This window comes from Apteryx mantelli, chromosome 1 (genome assembly GCF_036417845.1).
Source record: "Apteryx mantelli isolate bAptMan1 chromosome 1, bAptMan1.hap1, whole genome shotgun sequence".
NCBI lineage: Eukaryota > Metazoa > Chordata > Aves > Apterygiformes > Apterygidae > Apteryx > Apteryx mantelli.
The window spans coordinates 26478839-26502125 of record NC_089978.1 but is presented as its reverse complement, the minus strand read 5'-3'; the positions used below and the strand labels follow the sequence as shown (position 1 = coordinate 26502125).

Here is a 23287-nt window from a genome sequence, read left to right as displayed (position 1 = left end):
AATAGCTTTCAGAAGTGAAATATGTAATTGAAATTTGAAGACTTCTCTAACCATTGCTGATTATTTTACACAGAAAAATAAGTGTTTGATGAATGGCACTTCTTTCTGAACAGATTTGGCCTGCATCTATTTCATCCTGCCACTACAACTGGGCTGCAGTGCTCTGTGGACTGCAAAATCAAAATGCCTTTAAAAGGGATGGATTCCACCCCATTTTATGCATCAACAAGCACACTGAAAAAGAAAAAGGCAGGAAGGGGAAAAGGCTTTATCTGATTCTCAAAGCCTAAGCTGATATGACAGGCTGGACAGCTTTTCTTTTAATTTTAGCATGAGAAAAAAGTGCTGAGACCAAAGATAGAACTAATAGCAGCATAATGACATTTTTAACAGAAACGAATCTTCACCTGTATTTTGAACTTTTTTTGGAATTATTAAGCTGCTCTTTAAGTAAAATTTACTCTTCCCAGTTGAGTTGTAACTACAGACTGACAAAGAAATTCTTATGCTTCTCATTGGTCTCTTTCAATGTAATGAACCATTCCACCATAAACCATGAAAAAGTTGTCTTTTAGGGGCTGCTTATCATTGATGCCATTGGCAACAGCACAGACTGAGGCAAGAACAAGATCTTCAGAACTAGCACATACTCTGTTGTGATTATATATGACTTTTATATTTTAATTAAATGGATTTACTGATCCAAATATCAACCAAAGTTACCTCACAAAAACAGTAAGTATATTTACAGAGTGAATAAGTTACATAGTTGTCAGCATAAAAGTGTCTCAGATGTGCAACAGATTTACATGCATACATTTAACACTGGACAGCAGTTAAATGTAAGAAGAAAACATACAGGTATGACTTTTATATATACATTACAAATAAAATAAGACATCTCTTTAATGAAACTTAACATGAGAACTTGCATTTCACGTTAATATTTTTACTTTTTATACTCCAAATTTGTATTAAATAAAAATATGCATGCATAACAGTTCAAAAGATTTGACTCTGTGATGGGACTTTTCCTACAAAATGGCAAGTTAAATTAGATCAACCATCCTTTAATAGTATAAATATATTCATAAAAGCAACCCTCTAGTAAAAAGCAGCCAAGGTCCTTAAAAAAAAAAAGAAAATCTACCAAGACCATTCATGATACTTGGGGGCCTAAGAACAGACCTCTGCAATATGATCCAGTACCTTCAGAGACAGTAGCCTAGTAACATTAGGAAATGTACTTCATAGCAGCTCGTTGTTTTAAGATACAGTAATCATATTCAAATTACAGTGTACATTGAACTGTAGTCCATTTACAATTTGTTTCATATACACAGGCTCTCAGCTTTTGACCAACAAGTTTGCGAGATTCTGTGGCCAGCTTCATTCTGCCCATCTTTCACTCAATCAAACAAGAGAAAAAAGGAAAAAATGTACAAGGCTTTTTAACAAAAAATATTATTTCGTGAAGGAAACATTGCACTTTTGCCAACCTAAAATTAATTTGCTATAAAGGAAGTATTGTTCAGTGTAGTAGGCTTTGGTATGCAATGGAAGTCACTTCTTCAGTAGTGAGTTGCAGTTGCTCAGTGAAATGCTAATTGATTTTGTGCAACAGAGAACAAAGGATGTTGTCCTGGATGCTCTCTATACTACCTTTGTCCTGACAGTATTGCTACACATTTGAAGTTCTGCCCATATCTTTTTAGAAGAAATCCTAAATGTAACAAGAGTGAGTACAGTTTGACCAAACCTTTGTAAGGCCGAGAAGACATTGAACCACCTCACTCCAGCACGGCAGCACTCCCAGCTTGAAAGAGGACACAAGAGTCCTGTCAGAGACTTGTGCCAGAAACACTGGAGTCTGGAAGAAAAGTATTGATGACCCGGTAACTCTGAGCTCTGCGAATCATGTCACGAATCTCTATATTCAGTTCCATTAATTTGGTACAGATTTCAGTCAGGCTCTGGTTGGAGCCCACCAGTGCATAGGTGCCAGTCTGGCCCAAGGTTTGGTGCCGGAAGTAAATGTTCAGTAGTGTTTGGACTTCATCATCAGAGCTACTTCCAAAGATATCATTGGGCCACAAAATCCTGCAATCAAACAGGAAAAGAATTTGCATATCGTTATGGGTTTGTTAGCACAGATTGAAACCAGGTGATAGCGCTCTAAAAGGAGAACTGACTTGCACGTGTTTATAAGCCTAAAGCAACTCACTGTTTTACACTGCTCCTTTGTTCATCAGACTCTAAATATCAGATACCGAAATCACATAAAAGAGCAATTCCTATTTTCTAAAAAAAGCTTAAGAAAACTCATTCAAATAAGTGAAAGAGAAACTGGGCTGAATGTTAGCTGATGTCAATGATTCCTGCTAAGGAATTAGCTCTACAAATAGATTCTCAAGAGCATCACAGTAGTACTTTTGATCTAAAGAATGTAATTAAACATTTTCAGTGCTGTATACATGTATGTTTGTATTACTGATTTGATATCCTTATTTACGGAACACCGCAGCAAGAGTTAATATCAATGCCCCATGTATGTTCTTGAAACGTACTGAACTTACTATGATGACTCAGCACATTAGATTTAGGATAAGTTTTGGAAGATAAACAATGCATGCTTTTCTAATAACATGAAAGTCTAATATCAACCATGCAGTAAAACTTGCCTGCATTCTCTTATTTGTTGCACAGCTTTAACAAGTTCATTGTTTTTCAGACACTCCAGCATGGACTGAATAGCTGCTTCTGTAGAATTGAATGTGGGCTCCGATTCCATATTCAGAGGCTCGGCTGCAATTGCAGCAGTAGCATCCTTAAGGTTTTTCTTCAACTCACTCAGTTCTCTTGACATATTTAACAGCTGTTTCAAGGAAAAAGATGTGAGATAGGTATTTTCATTCTCCATAAGCCCAAAAGGGAGTAGTGCATTTCAGGTCTGTTCTTATTTTATCAGATGTACATATTATCTGGAAAAGATCCCTTTTTAACACAAAGACAGCTCTTGATCTCTGTGGTCTGTACAGTGTAATGAACACACAAACTACAAATTTTTAATCTCTGTGCTTTCTCTAATCCTATGCTGTAATTTTGGCTTGCTAAAATGCCAGAGTGCAATCTTTTAATTTTCTAAATGATCTTTTCTTTTTTATCCTGCTACTGTTTCTGTGTCACAGTGGAAAAGTTTAAGAAAACAACATTTACTTCTGCTAGCAACAATGATGTTATTTATTTACAGAACACATGCAAGATCTGATATGATTAACAGACGGGCAGGAATTGTGTAACCCTTTATCAGGCTGAAAAGTTAATATGGCGTAAGACTGATAAATAATTCATAAATGAGCACTTTTTTTCTGAAGATCTACCAGTTAATGTCCATATATGTTAAAAAAAACAATGTGACATGAACTAACACTGGCACTTCCTTTAAATAATATTTTACAGCTACAACAAAATATGCTATTTTCATGGTGCAACAGCTCCTATTATTGTTCCCCAGTTCTATATGCTGCACCATTTCTAACAAATATTCTAACAAAATGATAACTGTCATATATTGTTACAGAAATCAATCCTCTAATAAGGAACACAAAATATTTTTAAAATATTCTATTTAGACTACCCTTAACACTAGATTCCTGGTATCTTGTCTTTGAAAAGTGAACATTCTAGGCACATCACAAGACAGCCTTCGGGACAGCTACTTAAAATACGTGTTCAAACTCCTTGTGCTTTATACAGCACATCTAATAAAACAAACCATTTTTATTTACTAGAAAATCTGCAAACTACTGGAATCTGTCATAAAATACACTTTATAGCTTGAAATTCTGTTTTATGCCTATAATCAAATTATTTTTTCCCCTCAATATTTTTAAATACACATTTTATCAAGGAAAAAAATATATATGGAAATGTAACTTATTTTACTATCTTTCCTTAAATGATGATCATTCAACTTACAGTGCAAAGATGCATTTTTCAAAGTAGTGCATATTTTATGCAATTTCTGAAATAAATTTGCTTTACAATATTGTTGTTGTGAAGCGTTTTTGTAAGTAAGATGTGTAGATATATCTAAAAAGAAACAGCTATCTGGGTCAAAATAGATATAAGATATAGAGTGTTGTGTCAAAAACATTTAAAGAAGAGTGCTTGTAAAAATCACAGAACTAAAAAGACTATTATGACATTAAGATTTTTTGATAATTATATTTTTAAAATAGTCTTGGGAAGTATCTAACTGATTGCAGCAGAAACCAAAGATCTTTGTTTATCCACAGAACAGGATCAGGAGCTACAGGTACAGTCAAAATATAAAGTAGTTCTACACTACACACCTTTGCTGGTATAGTTATGAGAGGTTGCAAAAAGATTTAATTGCTGTTTGCCAAAATACACCACAGAAGTTTCTAGTATAAGGTATATGCAGTTGAAACAGTTGATATGGCTGGAAATTGCAATACATTATCCCAGCAAAAAACCTCAGTTTTGCATTCATGTTAAGATTAATTTACCAAATTATTTTGGTATTGTCATGCTAACAAGTGCTCCTAGTGTAAACCTCTCCACAAAGTCCGGATAAAATCATCCATGATCTAGGAAAGGGATCTTTTCGCTGTGTTTGAAGAAAGCTCAGTTTCTCTGAAAATTAAGATCTCAATTCTTAAAAAAATCCACTTTTGCAAATAGTTCACACAGTGTGAATATTCCCTACATGTAGAACATGTGGATAGAGTTAAGATTCCATATATATCCATATATCATTCCAGTTTTTTTTACCACTGATTCAAATGACTTTTGAAGACTGAATTTATAAAAGAACCCAGTCTCTGAAAGTACAATCAGAAAAATTCAGGATCTCAACTATATTTTAACAAAGATGCCGGTGTGTTGAATTATTTTGTCTGCAGACTTGTATTCAGGGTGAAATAGTGAAATTTTTGGTGTCAGTCTATGGAAAGAAAAATAAGAAGATGAAGGTAAAGTGATTTTTGAGTAGAAGACTTTGTAGTGTTTGTTACGTACCTCTGGCATGGAGCTGACTTCATGCACCTGTCCGATAAGTTTGCAGTAGGACTGAAAAAGCAACAGCAGCTGGAAGTGGAGTTTATATAATCTCTGACACAGTTCCAGTTGCTAAGGAAAGATTTATAGGAGAATAAATACTTAATAAAGAATAGTGATTTGGGATAATTTTTAATAACTAATAAAACACATTTGAGATATAAATTAGTTCTCCATCAAAAAGGCATTATTTTACTAATATATGATCACATACTATTTCAGAAAACAAGTAATGTGTTATTTCTTCTGCAGGTAGGTCATATACAATATTGAAAATCAAAATAATAATGGCTAGCTCTCATGTAGCACTTGTCAGCATTGATCTCCAAGCAGGTTATATAGGTTAGCTTCATTGTTATCATTTTGCAGCAGGAAAGCAGAATTCAAAAATTCAGAAATGGCCAAAGACCTCTTCTGAGAGGATGGAAATCCAAAAGAGAAGCAACAAAATATCTCTAGAGGGTCAAAGCTCCTGTATGCTTCTATGAGGGGAGAGAAGAGAGGCAATAAATCCAGCCAGGGGAGGGAAGGAAGAAACGCCAGCTCTGCAACTAGGGCTCAGCTCATGGATTTTCCACCATCTGAATTAAGCCATACAACAGGCAGACTGCGCTGCATGTGTAAAAAGAATGTGGCCTCTACATATTCCCCTGGAATAAGTAGATGCTGTTTACGAATATTAACTTGTTAATATTCCCAGTGTGAGGTGCAGCACCACATGGAAGATGTTAGGCACATCAAAGTCAAATGAAATGGCCATGTGTGCCAGAGAAGGCAAGTTAATATGCTCATGGTCCTGGTATCTGGGTGTCCCTCAGCAGGGGGAATCTGGTAGTTCCACAGATGGGGCATGGTAGGGAAGCGGGCGGATATTTCACCTTTGACAAATTATGGCAGAAGTAAAAATTCTGCAGGTACAACCGAGGAAGCTTCCCATTGCTTTGGCTGGAATGACTCACAGACCTGGGGTGCGTATTTGAATTGTCTTCTACACAGACACAGTGACCAAGGGTGGGATCAGAGATCTTTCCATTTGCTTGGAGAAATTATAGCAGAGTTTCATGCCAAACATGGCAGAAAAAAAGAGGACGGTATTAATGTCTTTGCTTCCTTAATGCACTTCACACATGCTTAGCTACCAGCTGTTTGCTGAATTGGCGGTCAGTGCAAATGCCAGCACAATATTAAGAAAAAGTACTTTAAAAACATCATAAGCATTAATTTGACTGAAGTGTTTGTTTACACATGCTTCAGTATATAAGCGCCAGGGTTTTTATTAATAAGCCAAAATTAGAACCACATTCTTAGCTTCTCCAGTTCTCAAAATTTCTTTACAAGCTAGACAAGTCTGAGGGGCTGAGGTCAAAGACAGACCCTAGTTCTTTGGCAAATTTCAACTTATTTTGTCAGGCAAAGGTGGGCAGCAACTACTTAGCTACGAACAGTCAGTTCAGGGCACTGCCAAGACGTGCCAAGACCTGCTGAAGCTCATCCCATGGGAGCTTCGTGGGGGCAAGAGGGGACAGAAGGAGAGAGGCAAGGTAGTGGCTCTTCACCTGGTGGAGCTCCTCCTGCTTAATGCTTGATAGCTTACCCACACCTCAGGAGCGGTCTGCCACAGAAGCAGAGTTCGGTGGGGTGAATTTGCCTCATCTGAGCTCTGTGCTGCTGTGGATAAACCATTTCTGGCACCTCAGCTAGTTTGTTTCTGGTGAGCCGGGGTCAGAGCATTGCCTCCCAAATACGAACGGGGATCCCACCTGGCCTGGTGAGACCCGTGGGAGCATAAGGAAGGGCAGGCAGATCCAAGGTGAGGAGAAGGGGGGAAAAAAGGGTGGGAAAGGATGCGTGACCTGCTAGGACAGAACTGATTTGTGGGCAGGTACCAAACGTGCCCACGGCCAAGAGAATGAAAAGGTACAGCATGAGGGACACGGTCTGTTAAATAATCCTGCCCAGAGGCCACTCTCTGGAAGTGAGGCCACACAGCACCACCAAGTTGGCATCTATGTGGCTAAACTCTTGCCTCCTAAAATAAAAAGTGACAGTTTAAAGATGAGACCTATTGGAAGTGGCTGGGGCTTCTCTTGAACGAGGCTGAGGCACAGCAGAGGCTGGCTGGCTGCCAGGGAAGGTGCCAAACAGGCAGGAGCAACGCCGCCCTGGGACACTGGATGGCACAAGTGATCACGCTTGCTCCCTCTTGGTTGGGGCACGAGTGGGGACACAGCTTGGTATTTCTGCAGTCTGGATCAAAATCACTCTGTTCAAATTCTGGAGAACTGGTAACGTAATGCTAGCTAGCAGTTAAATACACAGATACCTGAAGCTGTCAGGGAGTTAAAAATTAATTGAAAACCAGGACACAGTAGAATGTAATAAAAAAAACCCCTCACGATAGCTTGGCATGTAACACATGATTTTTTTAGTCCTTGAGGAACAATAATTCATTTTTACCCCACCAGCTGCTAAACTGAATTAAGACAAACTAAGGTCAGTTTGAAGAATCAGGTTGGACTCATTCAGTAATTAGTTATCATATCAAGCAACTCAATTTTCTTTCTTCTTGGATAAGTATTAGAAACCAATAATGGTGAAACTATTAATCAGCATATAACCAAGAACAATTTTGAAACTTAACTATCAATTATAGATTGTAGTTTTTCATAAAGACAAACCAAAAATTATGAATTTTAAGTTAGCAAAAAATTTGATTTTCCACTCCAGCATACTATATCCAAAGATTTAGTTTTTTAAAAGTTATTTTAAATGACCATTCTAAACAGCATGTGAAAAATGTCAGAATTTTGTCACAATATTTTTAGATTTCACAAAACACACCTTAGTAAATTATTTTAATCACTCCATGTAGAACCACATTTTCTACAGAGAAAAATCATAACGAGAAAGGAAAACATGCTTAGAGGTAAAACAGTAAAATTGGGGTGTATTAGTCCATCTACAGATGGACAAAGAATATGAAAGAACTTCAACTTACTGCAAGAGATTCCATTTGCTACACAGCAAGCATGGCACAGGAAAAAAGGAAAGGAAAGAAAGTATAGTGTCAGTGTAACGCATGCAATAGGAAGCACAGCCCATCTTTAATAGCATAACTTGTCAGCAGTATTAGCAATGCTTGCCTCAACCTGATAACTGGTTGGAAATACCACATACAACATGCACAGCAGTCTTGCTAAATAAAATCAAGCTTTAATTTTAATGGTAGCTAACAGACTAAATAGCCTCAGTTAGATCCTCAGATTTATTAATTTTGATTTATCCCACTCAGTAGCCCAGGAACTTACAGTAAAATTGTGTTAGAAAATTCTTGAAATAATACATTTACTTAAATTTGCTCTCTATTACTGAAATGAGCTTGTATCACAGAAGTACTCAAAACATTATGCAGGGTTTTCAAGTGATTAACAGAACTGAACTTTGTTATTTGTAAATACTTTGTTATTTATTAATACTTCCATTTTTGGATATCATAGAGCTAATGAAATTTCTGGGATAAGCCTTGTGACTGTTAGGTTTATTACTTGGCACATGACAATGGAAACATTTTGCACACAACTCTTAAGTTATGACTATCATAAAAAAAAAAATCCAAGGAAAATGACAGATTGGTTCAACTCCATGGCAGTGCTGCAAGTTCACAAGGATTCCTATTTCTTCCTCTCACCAGTAATGATTCACTGATTTTTTAATTGTTCTGGAACAATAGTCCTGTTGCAATAGTAATAACAATGCCTAATTGACCTGCATTAGCATTTCAATGATTAGAGCAAAAACCTCTCAGAAATAAACTTCTATCCTCAAAAGAAGAGTTCTTTTCTTTGTCAAGAACATTTGCACAAATCTGTTCCCTGTGCAATTCTAATGCAGCTTTCATTATTATATATATTATATTCTCATGCTGTTTTAGATCAACAGAGTCATCGTGTATGGTTGTAACCAACAAACCGGAATGACATCTGCCCAGTTACAGCCAGATGTCAGTGCGTACGCACCTGATGTTAATAAACATTTGGAATTTTTATTAAAATGATTTACATTACCGTCAATGCAAAGGTAGCAAATACAGAAATGTTAAATAATGCTAACTCGGCATAGACAAACAAAGTATTTTGGCCTGGCTTCCTTCCATGGGCCTTATTATTAAAAAAAGCATGGAAAGTATTTCCCTCAGTCCTGCATTACCCTTCCATGCAACCTTGACAAACTAAGCTTTACACTCATGATGTTCAATTTTATGCTTTTAACATTATTTGAACATTTTCCCCTGTATTTAGTACTCTGAAAAAAAACTTTATATCTTGCCAAATTGCATGCAGTTCATTTAAGTCAAGCTTTGTAAAGTTAATTTTAAGATAAGAAGGTGAAGAGAGCAGAGAGATTACTGCGCTCCAGTGAAGTCACAGGCATGCTGTTTTGCGGTTTGCAAATCTCGTTTGCATCTGAGGCTCCTCTGAATTTCAGCATGCTGCTAAGCTTCATTTGGACTTTTAAAAGTATTCAAGTCCATACATGATTTCTAATTTGCCATGGAATTTACTTTATAGAAGAAGGGGGAAAGCAGCACGTAAGTGAATTCCATGGTCATTATTTCCCCAGAAAAATTGTCTTCTCTCTACTGCTTCGGGGGAGGGGGGGAGAAGGCTTCATCTTACATGAAAAACCCTCCCTCACTGAACGAAAATATACTGAGCTTTCAATAAATATTGCAATGTATCCCTAAATTACTGATGTTCTACTTAACACGGATCTGTAACTTGATGATTTTAACTCCTCTTTCTATATCCTTCAGCATAAAACTAAGTATTCCTTGGAGGCTGACAAGATGATAATTTTGGAACTAACTGACATTTCTTAGTCTCCCCTCCCTTCTGCAAGGGCTCAGGCAGAAAGATCCCAGCTTTCACTGTATTTCTCTGTCTCTAGTTTAACTCCTGTAATAAGGCAAGTGTTGTTTCAGATTAGTAAACAGAACTTAAGCTGAGAGACACTACACAAGTATTGTCTTTGGTAGGTGAAAATACTGAATGTTTAGTCTTTGCATATTTTGCAGTCCTTCAAGCAGCCAGTGAGGGTCACACCTGTCTGAACCTGTAGCCACAAGGAAACCCACAGCAACAGGTACATTTTGAATTTTTTGAGCAAAGTTATATGGGGTGTAGCATGGGGTGTATCAAACCCACACACCCATTAGCTTGTGGTGATCTCTGGGATGAACATGGCTTAAGAAAGGTGTATACTGACTTTGGACTTACAGAGTAAACTGAATGTCTCCTCAGGAGGCAAATACTTATTTGAATCAGCATTGCTAATTGACAAGAAAAATATGATAAATCACATATCTCTTTTCCAGAAAAAAGCAGTCTTTGACTAAATAAAAATCTCCCTGTTTAGAAGGGTCCAAGAATATACCGATAGCTTTACTCATCTAACAGTGGGACAGACAGCAGAATAGTAATATGCAATTTTCTTTGCCCATAAAATAATTCCTGTGTTCTTGAGACTCTGTTGCTGGATGCAGCATCAAAGCTTTCACATCACAGCCCCATCCAAATCATGTAATCTGTTGCACGAATAAGGGACAGTAAGCTTTTACCCAGTCTCAGACAGCTTTGTAGTTCTAGCAGCTGACCTAGACAGCTTCTATTTCAAGCTTCTTGAATGTCCTAGCAAGCAATTTTTGCCTTTGTCCACATTCAAGAAACAGTAACAATGGTCAACAAATCATGTGCAATTATTGTGAAATAACATCTGATTAGAGAAACTGGTGCCCACTTAACTACTAGCATAAGCGGGCACAGGTCCATTTAAGTGCATTTCTGCTGCATTACAATTATTTCTGACCCTTAGACACTTGTGCTAACTCTGAATTTGGCCTTATGTCTGTCTTGTCTATAGAGCAGACAATTTCCGCTCAAGCTTTTTACTAGTTGGTGAATTTTGAGAACCTAAGATTTCTGCCCTCTGTAGAACAAGGTATTGTTTTTCCTCCTTACAATTATTTCTGATCCTTTTCCAGCAACAGCCTGTTTCTGGGTTGAGCTAAGTAACTTGGTACATCAGAAGTGCTAAGCACCAGTCCAGGCCCCAGGCTAACCCTCAGTGAGTTGAGGAGTTTAGGCAGGTTCCCTTGTAGCTAACACTGTAAGAAAGACAGCTTTTTCTACAATTATCTGATTCTTTGGCATACTTCCCTTTCTTTTCATTGTGTGCCTACATGGATATACCACTTCAGGCTGAGGGAGAAGAGGAGAGGAAAGGCATGAAAACAAACTGTTTGCCAGTCTAGGAGTCACTTTTCCTTTTCCCTTCCTAATGGCATTTCCTTAGTTTCCCTTGACTCTTCCTTCGATTACATTTTTGGTGAAAAAATAGTACTGTAGATAGATAGAGAAAATTCCTTTGGCAAGAGCTGTTTCAATGGACAGCTGAATGAGAAGGGAAAGAAAAAAATATGCCTCTTGATCAAAGACCTACCATCCTGTCAACTTCCAAGGAAAAATAAACATTTTGGGCTGAAGGAACATTGCTGGGGAGAGGACAGGGATTCCTGCAGGAATGAGAAACCTTTCTTTTCAGTCTGCCTCATAAGCAGTAAGGACATTAACCCTGGCTTCACAAAACACACATTTAATTCTGAAACAGAACACCTAATGAAAAAAAATTTACAAATGGATTATGACACTTCTAACTTTTAGATGCTTTTAGGCCCTCTATGTATGAGCTCAGTTTATCGTCTATTCCTTCTTAGCATTCGGTCTGCTCTACTTTTTTAAAAAAGAAACAAAGTAGGTCATCAGCAAGATCTGTGATCCTCCATCTCATTTTGCATATTTTCAGAAGAGGGATGAGGAGCATAAGCTGTACAGAGCAAGACATGTAACACCTACTGTCCAAAGCCACTGTTCAGGGTGTTGTGCACCAGTGCGAAGAGAGCACTCATTCATGCTCCTGTAGATACGCTTCTCCACATATATTTTATCTCCCACTCACGATGTACTCACAGGAGAGGTAATAGCATGTGCCCCAGCTCCCCTTTTTTTTCTTTTTTTTTTTTTTTTTACTTTTGGGAATAGCTCACTTGTAACATCCCTGTGCACCATTGCAATTAAGGAAAGGAATCTCTTATTTAAATGCATTGGAAAGTATGTGTAACTTTTGCTGGTGCCAATGCCAGAAAGGGAAGTTTGAACATGTGATTCTACCCAGAGGTTTTAAGGCTAATAAGGTCAAGGAAACGAAAATGCAGTGGTGGCAAGGATTTGGGATTACTGGGCAATGGCATATATAAAAATCAAGGGAGACCAAAGACAGGAAGATAAATAGGGAGAGGAAGGAAATAGAGGCTAAGATAAAAACAGAAGGAAAGAAAATAAATTGTAGGAGGAGACAGAGAGAGGGACAAACTGAAACCAACATGAGAAGAAAACAGTATCTGAAAAAATAGTTAAAACAGGGTGTAAAATAGGGTGAAAATGCCATCATTGTTTTTTATATGTAAAAAGACATGGAGAGAGGAGGCGTCACTTTTTTTGTATATGCTGGTGCTGTTTCCTAATTTTGATTCCTTCTCCTCAACCCCTCTTTTTCCCATCCCTCCATTCTTTCTCCTCCAAAGAAAAAAAGTCACAAAATAGCATTTCCCAACTCATTCTGCATCACTGAAATACCAGCTATTTCCTATACTTAGTATATCAGACAACTGGGATGCCTGCTGATGATGTTAATTTCTGAAAAGATTGATTTCTTAACTGGACTCAATACACTAAATATATATTTATGCATCTGTGTGTGTATATATACATGTATTTTGTGTCTTTGTAAAACTTCTGTTCAAAAGTGATGTAAGAGATATTTTGGCTTTGCTACAAATAGTTCTGTACAGCATAAATCATTTCACTGGCCATTTTACAGTCACTGTTTCATCACTACCAAGCTACTGGCTTTGAACCAGATAAGTCTTGTATTTCGGGAATCAGAGTTCAAGTCAAAAAGGCCCAAGTGCTCTTGGGCAGACTGTGCCTCTAATGGCTGTAGAGCAAATGGGTGTAATGTGGAAGCAGAGGCCATCAGAAGAGATCATCAGAGACTCTGTGCTGGGGGAAACTGCCTGCGGCTGCAACATCTTTCTAAAAGGGAGAGCACACACTGGCCAGAGAGGGTTAGCTCTGCTTCCTCAGGTAGAACAGGAATGCAGAAGTACTCCCACTAGACACCTCCCATTGCCGTTGGCCAGGGCCCAGGCAACAGCGGTACCTTGGAGCCTGGAGTGCAGAACTGGGTTATGCTCAAGCCCAGCAGACAGACAAGGAGGCAGTATACTCTGGAGGTTCCAAGAAAAAGATGTGTCAGACATGTCACTTTAGAGGAGTGAAATACTTCTGCTCATTTATTACCTTCTCTTCTGAGTCCCCTGGCTGGCAGGTAATAACTCCATCTCGTGAGCCCCCAGCAAATGTTGCTTTGCAGTTTGCAAGCCACTGTTTTCACAGAGAAATTAAAAGAAGATATGAATAAAGTCTGTAGCTTGATTTGCAGAAAGGTAAGCAGTATTTTAGTTTCACAGTATAGTATGTAAACACAAAAACTTGTAGTTGAACTCCTTATTCATACAGACTATGACAATTTGCTTTGGCTGTAACTTACAAGTTACAGTCTTGATTTCTATTAGCATTTGAATTGCATATATCAAGAAAATGAATGAATTAATTACTAATTAGGATAAAGGAGAGACTAGGAACATTAGAGATGTCAATGTTTTTAAGAGTAAGAGATGCAATAGTCTTTTTTTTGCTTTTGGTTCCTACGTTCTGGAAATAACTTTTAATGAATCCAATATTTGAAACACATTGTTTGACTCAATATTCATTTAAACAGCTCTGATACTATCTGCAGTCACAAGACATAGAATAAGTATACGTACAAAAAAAAGAATATAATATACTCTAGCATACCGAGAGAGTTGCTTCTTTCCTGTTGTTATATGTGTCCAGATATTCCTGTAGTTCTAGAACACTGAACTTCAGCTTTTCAAGAAGGCCGCAGGAGAGGAGCTGGAGAAATTAAATCAAAAGGGCTAGTAAATGTCACTTATAAAAGAATAAAAATATTAGTAGAACAGAAAGGATAGAACAGAAAAGGTCTTGGAAAAGAATGCTTAGATTTAGAGATACTACTACTGAAAAATATTTGATTTTATATTTATACAAATACAATATATATAGGTAGGATACTATACTGAAAATCCAACAGCGCCTGTGCATACTTTGGAACTGAAATTGTGTTCTGGGTTTAACAGCTTCAGAGAAGACTTCCCTAAAATAAAATATTGCACAAAACTTAACTAGTTAATCTCCACAGCTCTTTAGTGAAGGAAAGGCCCAGCTTTTCCGTGGTCACAGCAGTGGGTGAAAAGCAGGTCCAGGATTACACTTCAAAAATTCCTACCTCTATATTCCTGCACAAGGCTACACGGACCTGAGGCTGTTGGATGAATATGGGCCAGAATAAAAACAATGGGAAGAGCAGTCTCATTCTCTAATACATATCTTTATCATCCAGCTCACAACACAGTTCAATCATATGAAGCCACTGAACATATTGTCACCTTTCATGCTGAACTACATAAAAAATAGCTTCTCCTTTTCCTTTTGCAGAGCTAACTGGGTCTGGTAGGCGATTGTTATATTTGGGCAAAAACAGGAGATAAGAAGTCAGAGAGAGGAGGTGGGTATCCTCTCGATGCATCTGTTCAAGAATTGACTGTAAGTGAAATAAGCAGTGAAATAACCCACTGCAATGCAGCACATGACTTTCTAAAGGAATATACTCACTGTTTCTGCATCTACGAAAAGGGTCGGACATTCTGAACATGATGTTAACATCTGAGAAGACCTTACAAACTTTGAGCCTATTCCTCGCAGGTTGTCTCCTAGGTAACTAGCTGCATCGCAGGTTAGGAAGCAGAACCTTTTCTGAATATTCTGTAAAGCAAAACAGGGCTCATCACATTCTTCGCTCAAGACAAGCTTCTTTCCTTTGTAAACAAATGGCACGCATTTTTTTTTCTTCATAAAATAACATGGGCAAAAGAGACCATCTCCCTGTGGAGAACTGAATGTTTGCTCAAGGATACTGAGTAATAATTATCATGGTGGACACAGTGTACAGAAGTTTCTTCTACTGGGCAGCTGTGAAACTAGTCACAGAATTTATATCTACTACTGAAATATATTCTTTTCTGTAAAGATGATTCATTCTTTACAAAGCCTTCTACCCACATGTAGCTTTTTCTTAGCTGTACAGAGTTAACTCAGTTGATCAGCACATTACCTTTTCTGCCCATTCCAGGCATTGTTTTGTTACTATTCCATGTCAAGTGCCTAATCAGATAATGTAATGAACATCCTAATGCCAAAGAGCAGCAAGGAAAAAACATAAAAGAAGTTCTGTTTTCCCCTGTGGGAAAAACTTTCTTACTAGAACTTTTCTGCTGCTTGGGAGGACTCCAGCAATACTGCATTGCATCCGGGAATTATTCTTCTCAGAAGGTTTTTTTTTGATATTTTGAGTTTTAAAAGAGTCTAGCCTTCCAGAAGCAGTCTAGTGCTATCACTTTCTTTTCAGTGAATACATAAATACATACAAATACATAAATAATACATAAAATGAATAATAAATAAAAACAATATTTTAGTCTTCCAGGAACTGAAATAATTATACAGATACATACACAGCAGGTTTCATTGCCAAAATATATCTCATTAAGGCCAGCAGCTCAGCAGGTGGGAGTAACACGCAAATGTTTTTTAAAATAAAATTCATTTTTACATGATTTATGCCCTGTAACCATAGGCATTTCTGTGAGGAATGCAGGTTAGGACCCATATCAGTGTAAGTATTCCTTATCAGACAGAAGTAAGTGCTTCCCAAATATCTATTCAGATCACAGACATATGAATAGCCTGCTACTGCTCCTACCTTGAGGCATGTAAGTGAAGTACCTAAAATCAGCTGAACTGAATCCAGGACTTTATGGATAATGTATACTGCTAGACTGGACTTAAAAAACAAAGCTATATAAACCATCATATTGTAGGGCGTATACCAAAAAATAATTGATAAGATGGTTAAAACAAAGCTTTCTCTACAGAGAAATTATTAAGTAATTGCTTGTTTGTGAACCTCTCTCTAAAGCATCTGAACCAGCCCTGATAGTAGACAAGATCAGACTGATATTTGTCTTACCGTGTGTTTCTACCATTTTACTTCAACACTGAAACAAAACATGACATGTGTCACTCAGTATGTTGTCCAGACTCTCTGCTGCATTGAGTTCGCAGCAGAGACAAGGGGCTCTTACTAATTACAGCTTCTTGAGTTTCCTTGTACAGCTCCTATATGGTTAGGTCTCCTGTGTCACTCCTGTGTCCTACCAGCTGAGGACAGCCAGAGCACAGCACACTCTGAGATTAAGCTTGTTCCCAATATTTGCAACACAGGCAGTAAAGGATGGTTGTATGCACTGACCCCACAAAAGCTCAGGACTTCCCACTCTTCCAGGGAAGTTGGATTCAGACTATCTTCTATGCACTGGCAAAACAGGGCAGTACATAATTCTAAAAATTTAATATTTTATGATCTTTGCATAACCATCTGTATTATCTTACTGAATACGGACAAGTTAAAGAAAAAAGTTAAAACATGCATGAAAAATAAGCTGTTACACAGCACTGACTTGGTGCTCATGGGACACCAACATACCTAAAAGGGCATAAATCATTGTTTCTCTGAATGACTGTGATCACAGAATGTGTAGAATAAATATTCATGTAATTAATTCCTTGTTTGTCCATGTTACAATCTCCACATAATTCATGTCGAATCAGAAGAATGCTGCAGGCCAAAGAGCAGATACAACCTTTACATCTGAACAAAGCAACAATTTCTACTATAAATCAGTTGAAGTCAGTGATATTTTCTTCAACTGATATTAGTTGCTTATTTTCTTTTCGTGTACAGAATGAAACAAAAGCACACAGACTCCACTAGATAATTTATACAGATTAGACTTTAAACTGGTGGTACTCGAGTCCAACTCATACATTTGTGCATCACTTACATTTGAATTACTTTAGCCTGCTTAGTAAGAATGAAGCTGATATCTATTCTCCTGCTCAAAGAGAATAAACTGAAATTGTTTATTACACAGTGGAACAAGTTGCTAAAGCTAGAACAAAACATGTTATTGGAAAACAGACAAGCAAAAATAACCAGAAGGAATAGGAGAATAACCCAAAGGAACCGAAAATCATCGTGCGTGATCAGAATGACAACATTAAGTAGCTCAGCAGATACTGGATGGCATAATTTACATAGCTGTAACACTAATTAGATAACTATAGCTCAGTCAAGAAGCAGTGACAAGCTCCAGGATAAGGATTTTGCCATGTATATCAAAAGGCAGAACACAGAATTCTGAAAGTCTTTGAATAATAATAAAAAGTGGAAAATGACAAAGGTATTGACATTGTGGGGATTCTCACTTAGGCCATCAAACCCGGTAAATGATTATTTTTATGATCAACTAGAAGAATCATCTGAACCATAGGCACTGGTGACAGTGGGAGATTCACTACTTAGATATCTTCTGAAAACAAAGATTCAGTCCAAGGTTTGGTGAAACTGGTGCTAACTGGAATGAATTAATTGTATCCCCCTATACAGCATGTATCAGAGAGAGATATGTAAGCAGGAATACCTTCTACAAAACATGGATCCTCCTGTTGTAGTTAGTGCTGGTAGGAACCTAGGCTGAAGTACAGAGTCTGTTCTTGCTTTTCAAGTCACACACAGACTAACTGAAGGGAGCCCATAGCAACAGTTCGAAGTCTAGAAAATGTGACTTACGAGGAAGGTTGAAAGAACTGAGGTTAAATAAGAGAAGTTTGGGATAGGAGAAGTCATGATCATGGTCCTCAAATATAAGCGGCAGTTGCAAAGCAAAGAAGAATAAATCTTCTACATAACTGCTGTGGATAGAGCAAGAAGCCACAGGCACAAAACACAGAAAGAAAAGTTTTCAAGTGATAAGGAGAGTTAAGCACTGGACTATATTGCCCAGAAAAATTGTGAAGTTTCACCATAGCCTAAAGGTTAAGAACAGCCTAGAGAAAAAAGTTTAGAAACATTTGACAGTAATGATAGTTATAATTCATCCCTTCCTGGGCAAGATAAAGAACTACATGAACTTCTGAGGTCCCTCATTGATTAATGTGTTAAAAAGTTTTAGTTTACTTTATGGGAAGAACTTCCTCAAAACACTACAGCCATAGCTTCATCAGAAGCTGATAAGTCTAGTGTTCAGATTCAACAAAGCATATTCTTCCTTTACTGATTTCCTTTTCAGATATTAAAAAAAAACAACCCCAACACTCAATCAAAATACAGCTAAGAAGACAACTGGCTGAAACAGCACTCCAAAGTATTAAAACTTGTAATGATCACAGATTGCACATTGGTGTCTATATTACTTCACTAAATATATTTATTTTGCAATTACATGAACTATTAGTTCTATAATGACTTATTTCAGTTCTGTTCTTTTGGGTGCAGATTACATGATTGAAATCCTTCAAGCAAGGCCTGAAGGCAGCCTGTGTTTTATGAAAAGGGACTTATCAACTATGTGAATAATTATATGTCTACATATAGTCATTGTGTGTTTTAGGTGAATGTAAATAAGAACAAAACATTCTCAGAATTTTTTCTTCTTAACCGATGTTCTCTTCCAGCTGGGAAGAGGATTTTTAGTAACAGAAAGGTTCAATTATGGAAACTACTTGCTGGCTCTCAAATCTGTGTGTCTTGGAACCGGATGGTCTGCTGGAAGACATTTGATTTGACTGAATACAAAGAGGCAGCTTAGAGCAGGGAGCCATAAAGATTATCCAGAGATCTCTGAGAAACCACTAGTTTACAGGAGAAGTACTTCAATAATTTCAGGAATTTTAAACAAGTTCAGCATGCTGTAGGCAAACATCCAAGATACCATTAACTTGATGCAGACTGAAATAAAAGTGCCCTGGAAAATGCACTTCTTTCACTTCAAGTATTAAGTTGACAGGCTGCTCCAAACAAGGATTTTGTTGCACAGTTAAATATTTTGGCAGTACTTCATGTTGCAAGCCTAGCACATATTAGGCTTGTTTCTTGAAACTTCCTGTTGGTGAGGGTCAACTCTTTTAAATTAGCGATGAGTAGCAGAGTTTTATGGGGCAAACACAATACAATTCCAGACGAGCTGGGTTCTTATGAAAAAACATGCAAAAGATAATACTCCTATGTTTTAACCCTAAATAGGGGAACAAAGCTATTTTAATAGGCTAAAAATATCTCTGTGACTCTAGCTAGAAAATACTGGTTTGTCGATACTATTAGCACCTTTTATTTTTCATTACTGTTCCTCAGGTTTTGCTGCTATAGAAATTTTTTTGACAACAGTATTATATCTTTCTCATTCAGTATCAGCTGAAGAAAATGAGGAGGGTCTCTGTTTAAAATAACAGCAAATGCATTGTGCATATGACAGAATGTGGAGTTAAACAGGCACTTTACAGGCAATTTTAAGGTCTTGTGCTATTCAGTATCATTTGCTGTTTTAGCTTTCAGAAGTGTATGACAGCAGTTCCTTTAAAAATGAATGAAAGGAAAAATAATTCTCAGAACACTTGAACAGGGCTACTAACCTCTAGGCCTGAAATAATGGCAAAGGAAAGCTGAAATACACATCATGAACAAACACAGGGGATATTTTCGAAGTTGAGCTGTCATGTGCTCCGGTCAGCACTACAGTTTCTCAAAGAGTTATTTATCAGACAATTTTTTAAAGGATGCCTAACTTTAGGTACCCATGTTTCCAGTGGTGCAATGTTTAAAGCAGAACACAGGATGCAGCTCAAGAAGAGATACAAATTAACCCAGGTGAAACACTGAGGAAACAGGATGGAAAACAAATTCCTAACATATGATGTTTCTTCCTCAAACCAATATAGTCTTAAATATATCTGTAAGGGTCTTGAGATGGTATATTTATTAGTGGGGTGCCCTTTGCTAATTAAATTGTCTCTTGTAGTTATCATTTCAGGCTACTTGTAGAGTAGAGAAGAAAATGCTCCTTAAACTGAATCCACATTTTGTAATGCTATCTTCAAACCTGCGAGTATGAGATCCATAATATTTTTATGACAAAACTGGTTCTAGAAGACAGCTCTGCATGAAAATCTGGTAAAATAATTCTGCAACATGCAAAATTATAATGTCTACAGTAACTGTTAGTTCATTACTGCTACTATTACTAAGAAACTCCTAATAGCTATACACAATCTAAACATTTTGACTTTGAGTCTTAAACCTATTTTCTTACCTTAAACAGGGAAGAGAACACATGAAATGTATAAACTGCACAGGAACCATCAGAATCGCACATGAGCTGGTTGATATGACTACGCCAGGCTTCTTCCGCGTCATCACATGCTGCTGGTTGAAATGCAGCGAGGATGGCAGAAAAAAATGGTGAAGGAGGAGGCGAGGCATTCCGATCAACATCCCCAAAACTAAAGGAGAAAAGAAAATAAACTGTGCTGAAAGGAGGATACCAAGGAGGTGGCAAATAAAATATGCTATAGCAAAGAGATATGATCAGAGGACCGATTACGGCATCTTTTAAAAATACCCATGAGCTTTCCAAATCCTTTAGAAGATTGGCAAGAGGTGGGCCACAATGAGGAAAAACTTCCAAATCAGAATCTCTGTCTTCAGGCTGTTATCATCTGTCTGTCCCCATTTCAGAATGCTTGATTTTTTTTATCATACAACAGTTTAAAGGAAGAAGGCTGAAACTTCACAGGAGGATAAGAGCCCATGAGGAAAAACACCTCTTCCAGCAAAATGCAGTTACAATAGTGTATAGCAAAACTACTGAAAAAAATTCTCACTGTATTCAAACATTATATATTCTGGCCTGTTTTTCTTTACCCTAACATAATGGATAGGAGAAAATCCATCCCTTCGCCACATTCCCTTTACAACAAAGAAATATCCTGGAACTCCACGGTCAGTAAAACAGGCTGGCTACCATTTTTAAGGGGTATTAAGCTATTTGCTTCTGTGTAGTTTTCTTTGGGATGGAGAAATACTCCCTGCACCTCTCAAGAACAGGAACTGTGATTCTAAAACAAGCGAACACACATAGAGAGAGGGCTTTGCTATGGATCCTGTACTCCTTCTCTTCATGAATAAGTGCTGATTGCAGTCAAACTCAACTCTACTCAAAATTGGAAAGAGCTGCACTCTGTATGGCCTTGCAGAAACACATACTCGAACCCAGTCCTGCTCGCCAGCAGCCTCAGGAGTACACAGATGGCATTTTTGATAATATTGTGACCTCTTATGACCCATAAGTGATCAGAAAGATGAATGCATAGATTATATGACTTTGAACAGTTCACTAAGCAGTATTTCCATTGCCACAAGTCTTTAAAAATCCTTTTGACTTTTAATGAAATTCATCATGCACATAACAACTAACTGCACAGATGTATGTACAGATCACATCTTGATTCTCCTACAAGGAAAATCTTGCGTTTTGGGTGTTTGTGGTAATTATGGAGGTATAGTGGGCATTGTCTTCTCACTGCTTTAAATTTATGAGAATTTTACATCTATTTTGCCCAAAATATAAAATTCCATGATGAAATTAATTACTGCCTTGCTACCACTTTGTTGTAAAGTGTAAAAGGATTTGTATAAGTAATAGTTTATACCTGGCAAGAGCAAATTGTTCCAGCCTGTCAACTTTCTCTTCAGTCTCTGTCATATCCAGACTAAGGCTATCACTGCATTCAAATGCTCCAGGCAGTTCATTTGTAGACCCAGAAAGGTCATCTTCATGGACTGCTGCATCTTGCTCTTCATGTATGGCTTCAGGCTAGAGGAACGAACATAAAGAACTATGATGCCTTAGAAAACAGCAAAATAGTAAGTTAATTCCACTAATAACTAGAAAAGATTTAACGAAAAGAAAAAAGCCACTAGGCAACATGTTAAATTGCACAAAGCCATAGATTATAAATGACATGAATGAAGTTACACTTCTTCAAAAATATGTATTTGCTTAACTTGCTGCCTTGGATCAATATTGTTTTTAAAGACATTTCTTCAACTCAGTTCATCCAGCAAAGAATTTCAGATTTCAGTGCATTTGGCAACATAGCAGGAAAGTATTTTTTCAGGAAAAACAATAGAGTTCTTGTTCCTGTCAGGCTATTCTTGTCACTTATCACTTTGTAGTGCCTGCACATGTACCAAAGCCTCTCAAAAATATGTTGAAAAAAATAATCATCTGGAAGACTATATACATGTTTAGAATTGAGAATTATTTTCTCAATTTTCATTTTGTCAATTTTCTCATAGTTACATAATGACTTCCAAGAGGAATCCAAAGCATTTTACAGGCCACTAGAAGGATCATACTTTTACCATTTCCTTCTGTTTTTACCCATTAGCACCTAAAGCTTTTGAATTTTCTTGTTTCTTTCTTTCTCTTGCAGTTTTAGTCTGAATAAATTTTGCTTCATTTTCAGTCTTTTGCCTTTTGTCTGCATCATCAATAGCATCTCTGCAAAGCAGTTTCTGTTGGGATGACTGCAGCGTGCAGCTGATAAACTCTCTATCTTGTCTGATTGGGGTATCTCCAAAGCAGTGTGTGTGTATGTGTGTGTGTGTGCGCGCATGTGTGCATGTGCATGTGTGTGCACATACACGTATGTGCTTGTACATATATGTATTGGGAGCTGGGAGGGAGGGAAATCTGTGGCAAGTTGGGATTTGAAGACAGATGTGGCCCTCAGAGGTTAGGAGACCTGCCTGAGTCCTAGAGAAAAATTCTGGGGATTTGAATTTCTGAAAATTAAACAAGATTTGTATCAGAAAGGACAGGATCAGAAATTAAGTACGAGAGGTTTTTTGTTTTGTTTTAAAAGCAGAAGGGATAGGAATGTTCCTGAGCCTAGGCCAGACGAAATGAATCAGAGCACAAAGCGTCCTGAAATGAGAAACGAAGGCTATATAGCTGATTTACCAGAATAGAAGTCAGAGTATGTGGCAAGAAGCATAAAAGTTTTAT

General features: G+C 37.4%; 1 protein-coding gene across 1 annotated transcript in view; it reads right to left on the bottom strand.

The window, feature by feature from the left end:
- Positions 1–665: 665 nt before the first annotated feature.
- Positions 666–23287, bottom strand: part of FRY (FRY microtubule binding protein) — a 183894-nt gene continuing 161272 nt past the window's right edge. Inside the window, exons 54-61 of the mRNA XM_013962114.2 lie at positions 21927–22090; positions 20528–20717; positions 14937–15086; positions 14058–14156; positions 13500–13583; positions 5044–5154; positions 2682–2875; positions 666–2100 (exon numbers count right to left, since the gene is read on the bottom strand). Of these exons, the coding sequence (XP_013817568.1) occupies positions 1842–2100; positions 2682–2875; positions 5044–5154; positions 13500–13583; positions 14058–14156; positions 14937–15086; positions 20528–20717; positions 21927–22090 (1251 nt within the window). The 3' untranslated portion in view covers positions 666–1841. The remainder of the gene's footprint in view (positions 2101–2681; positions 2876–5043; positions 5155–13499; positions 13584–14057; positions 14157–14936; positions 15087–20527; positions 20718–21926; positions 22091–23287) is intronic.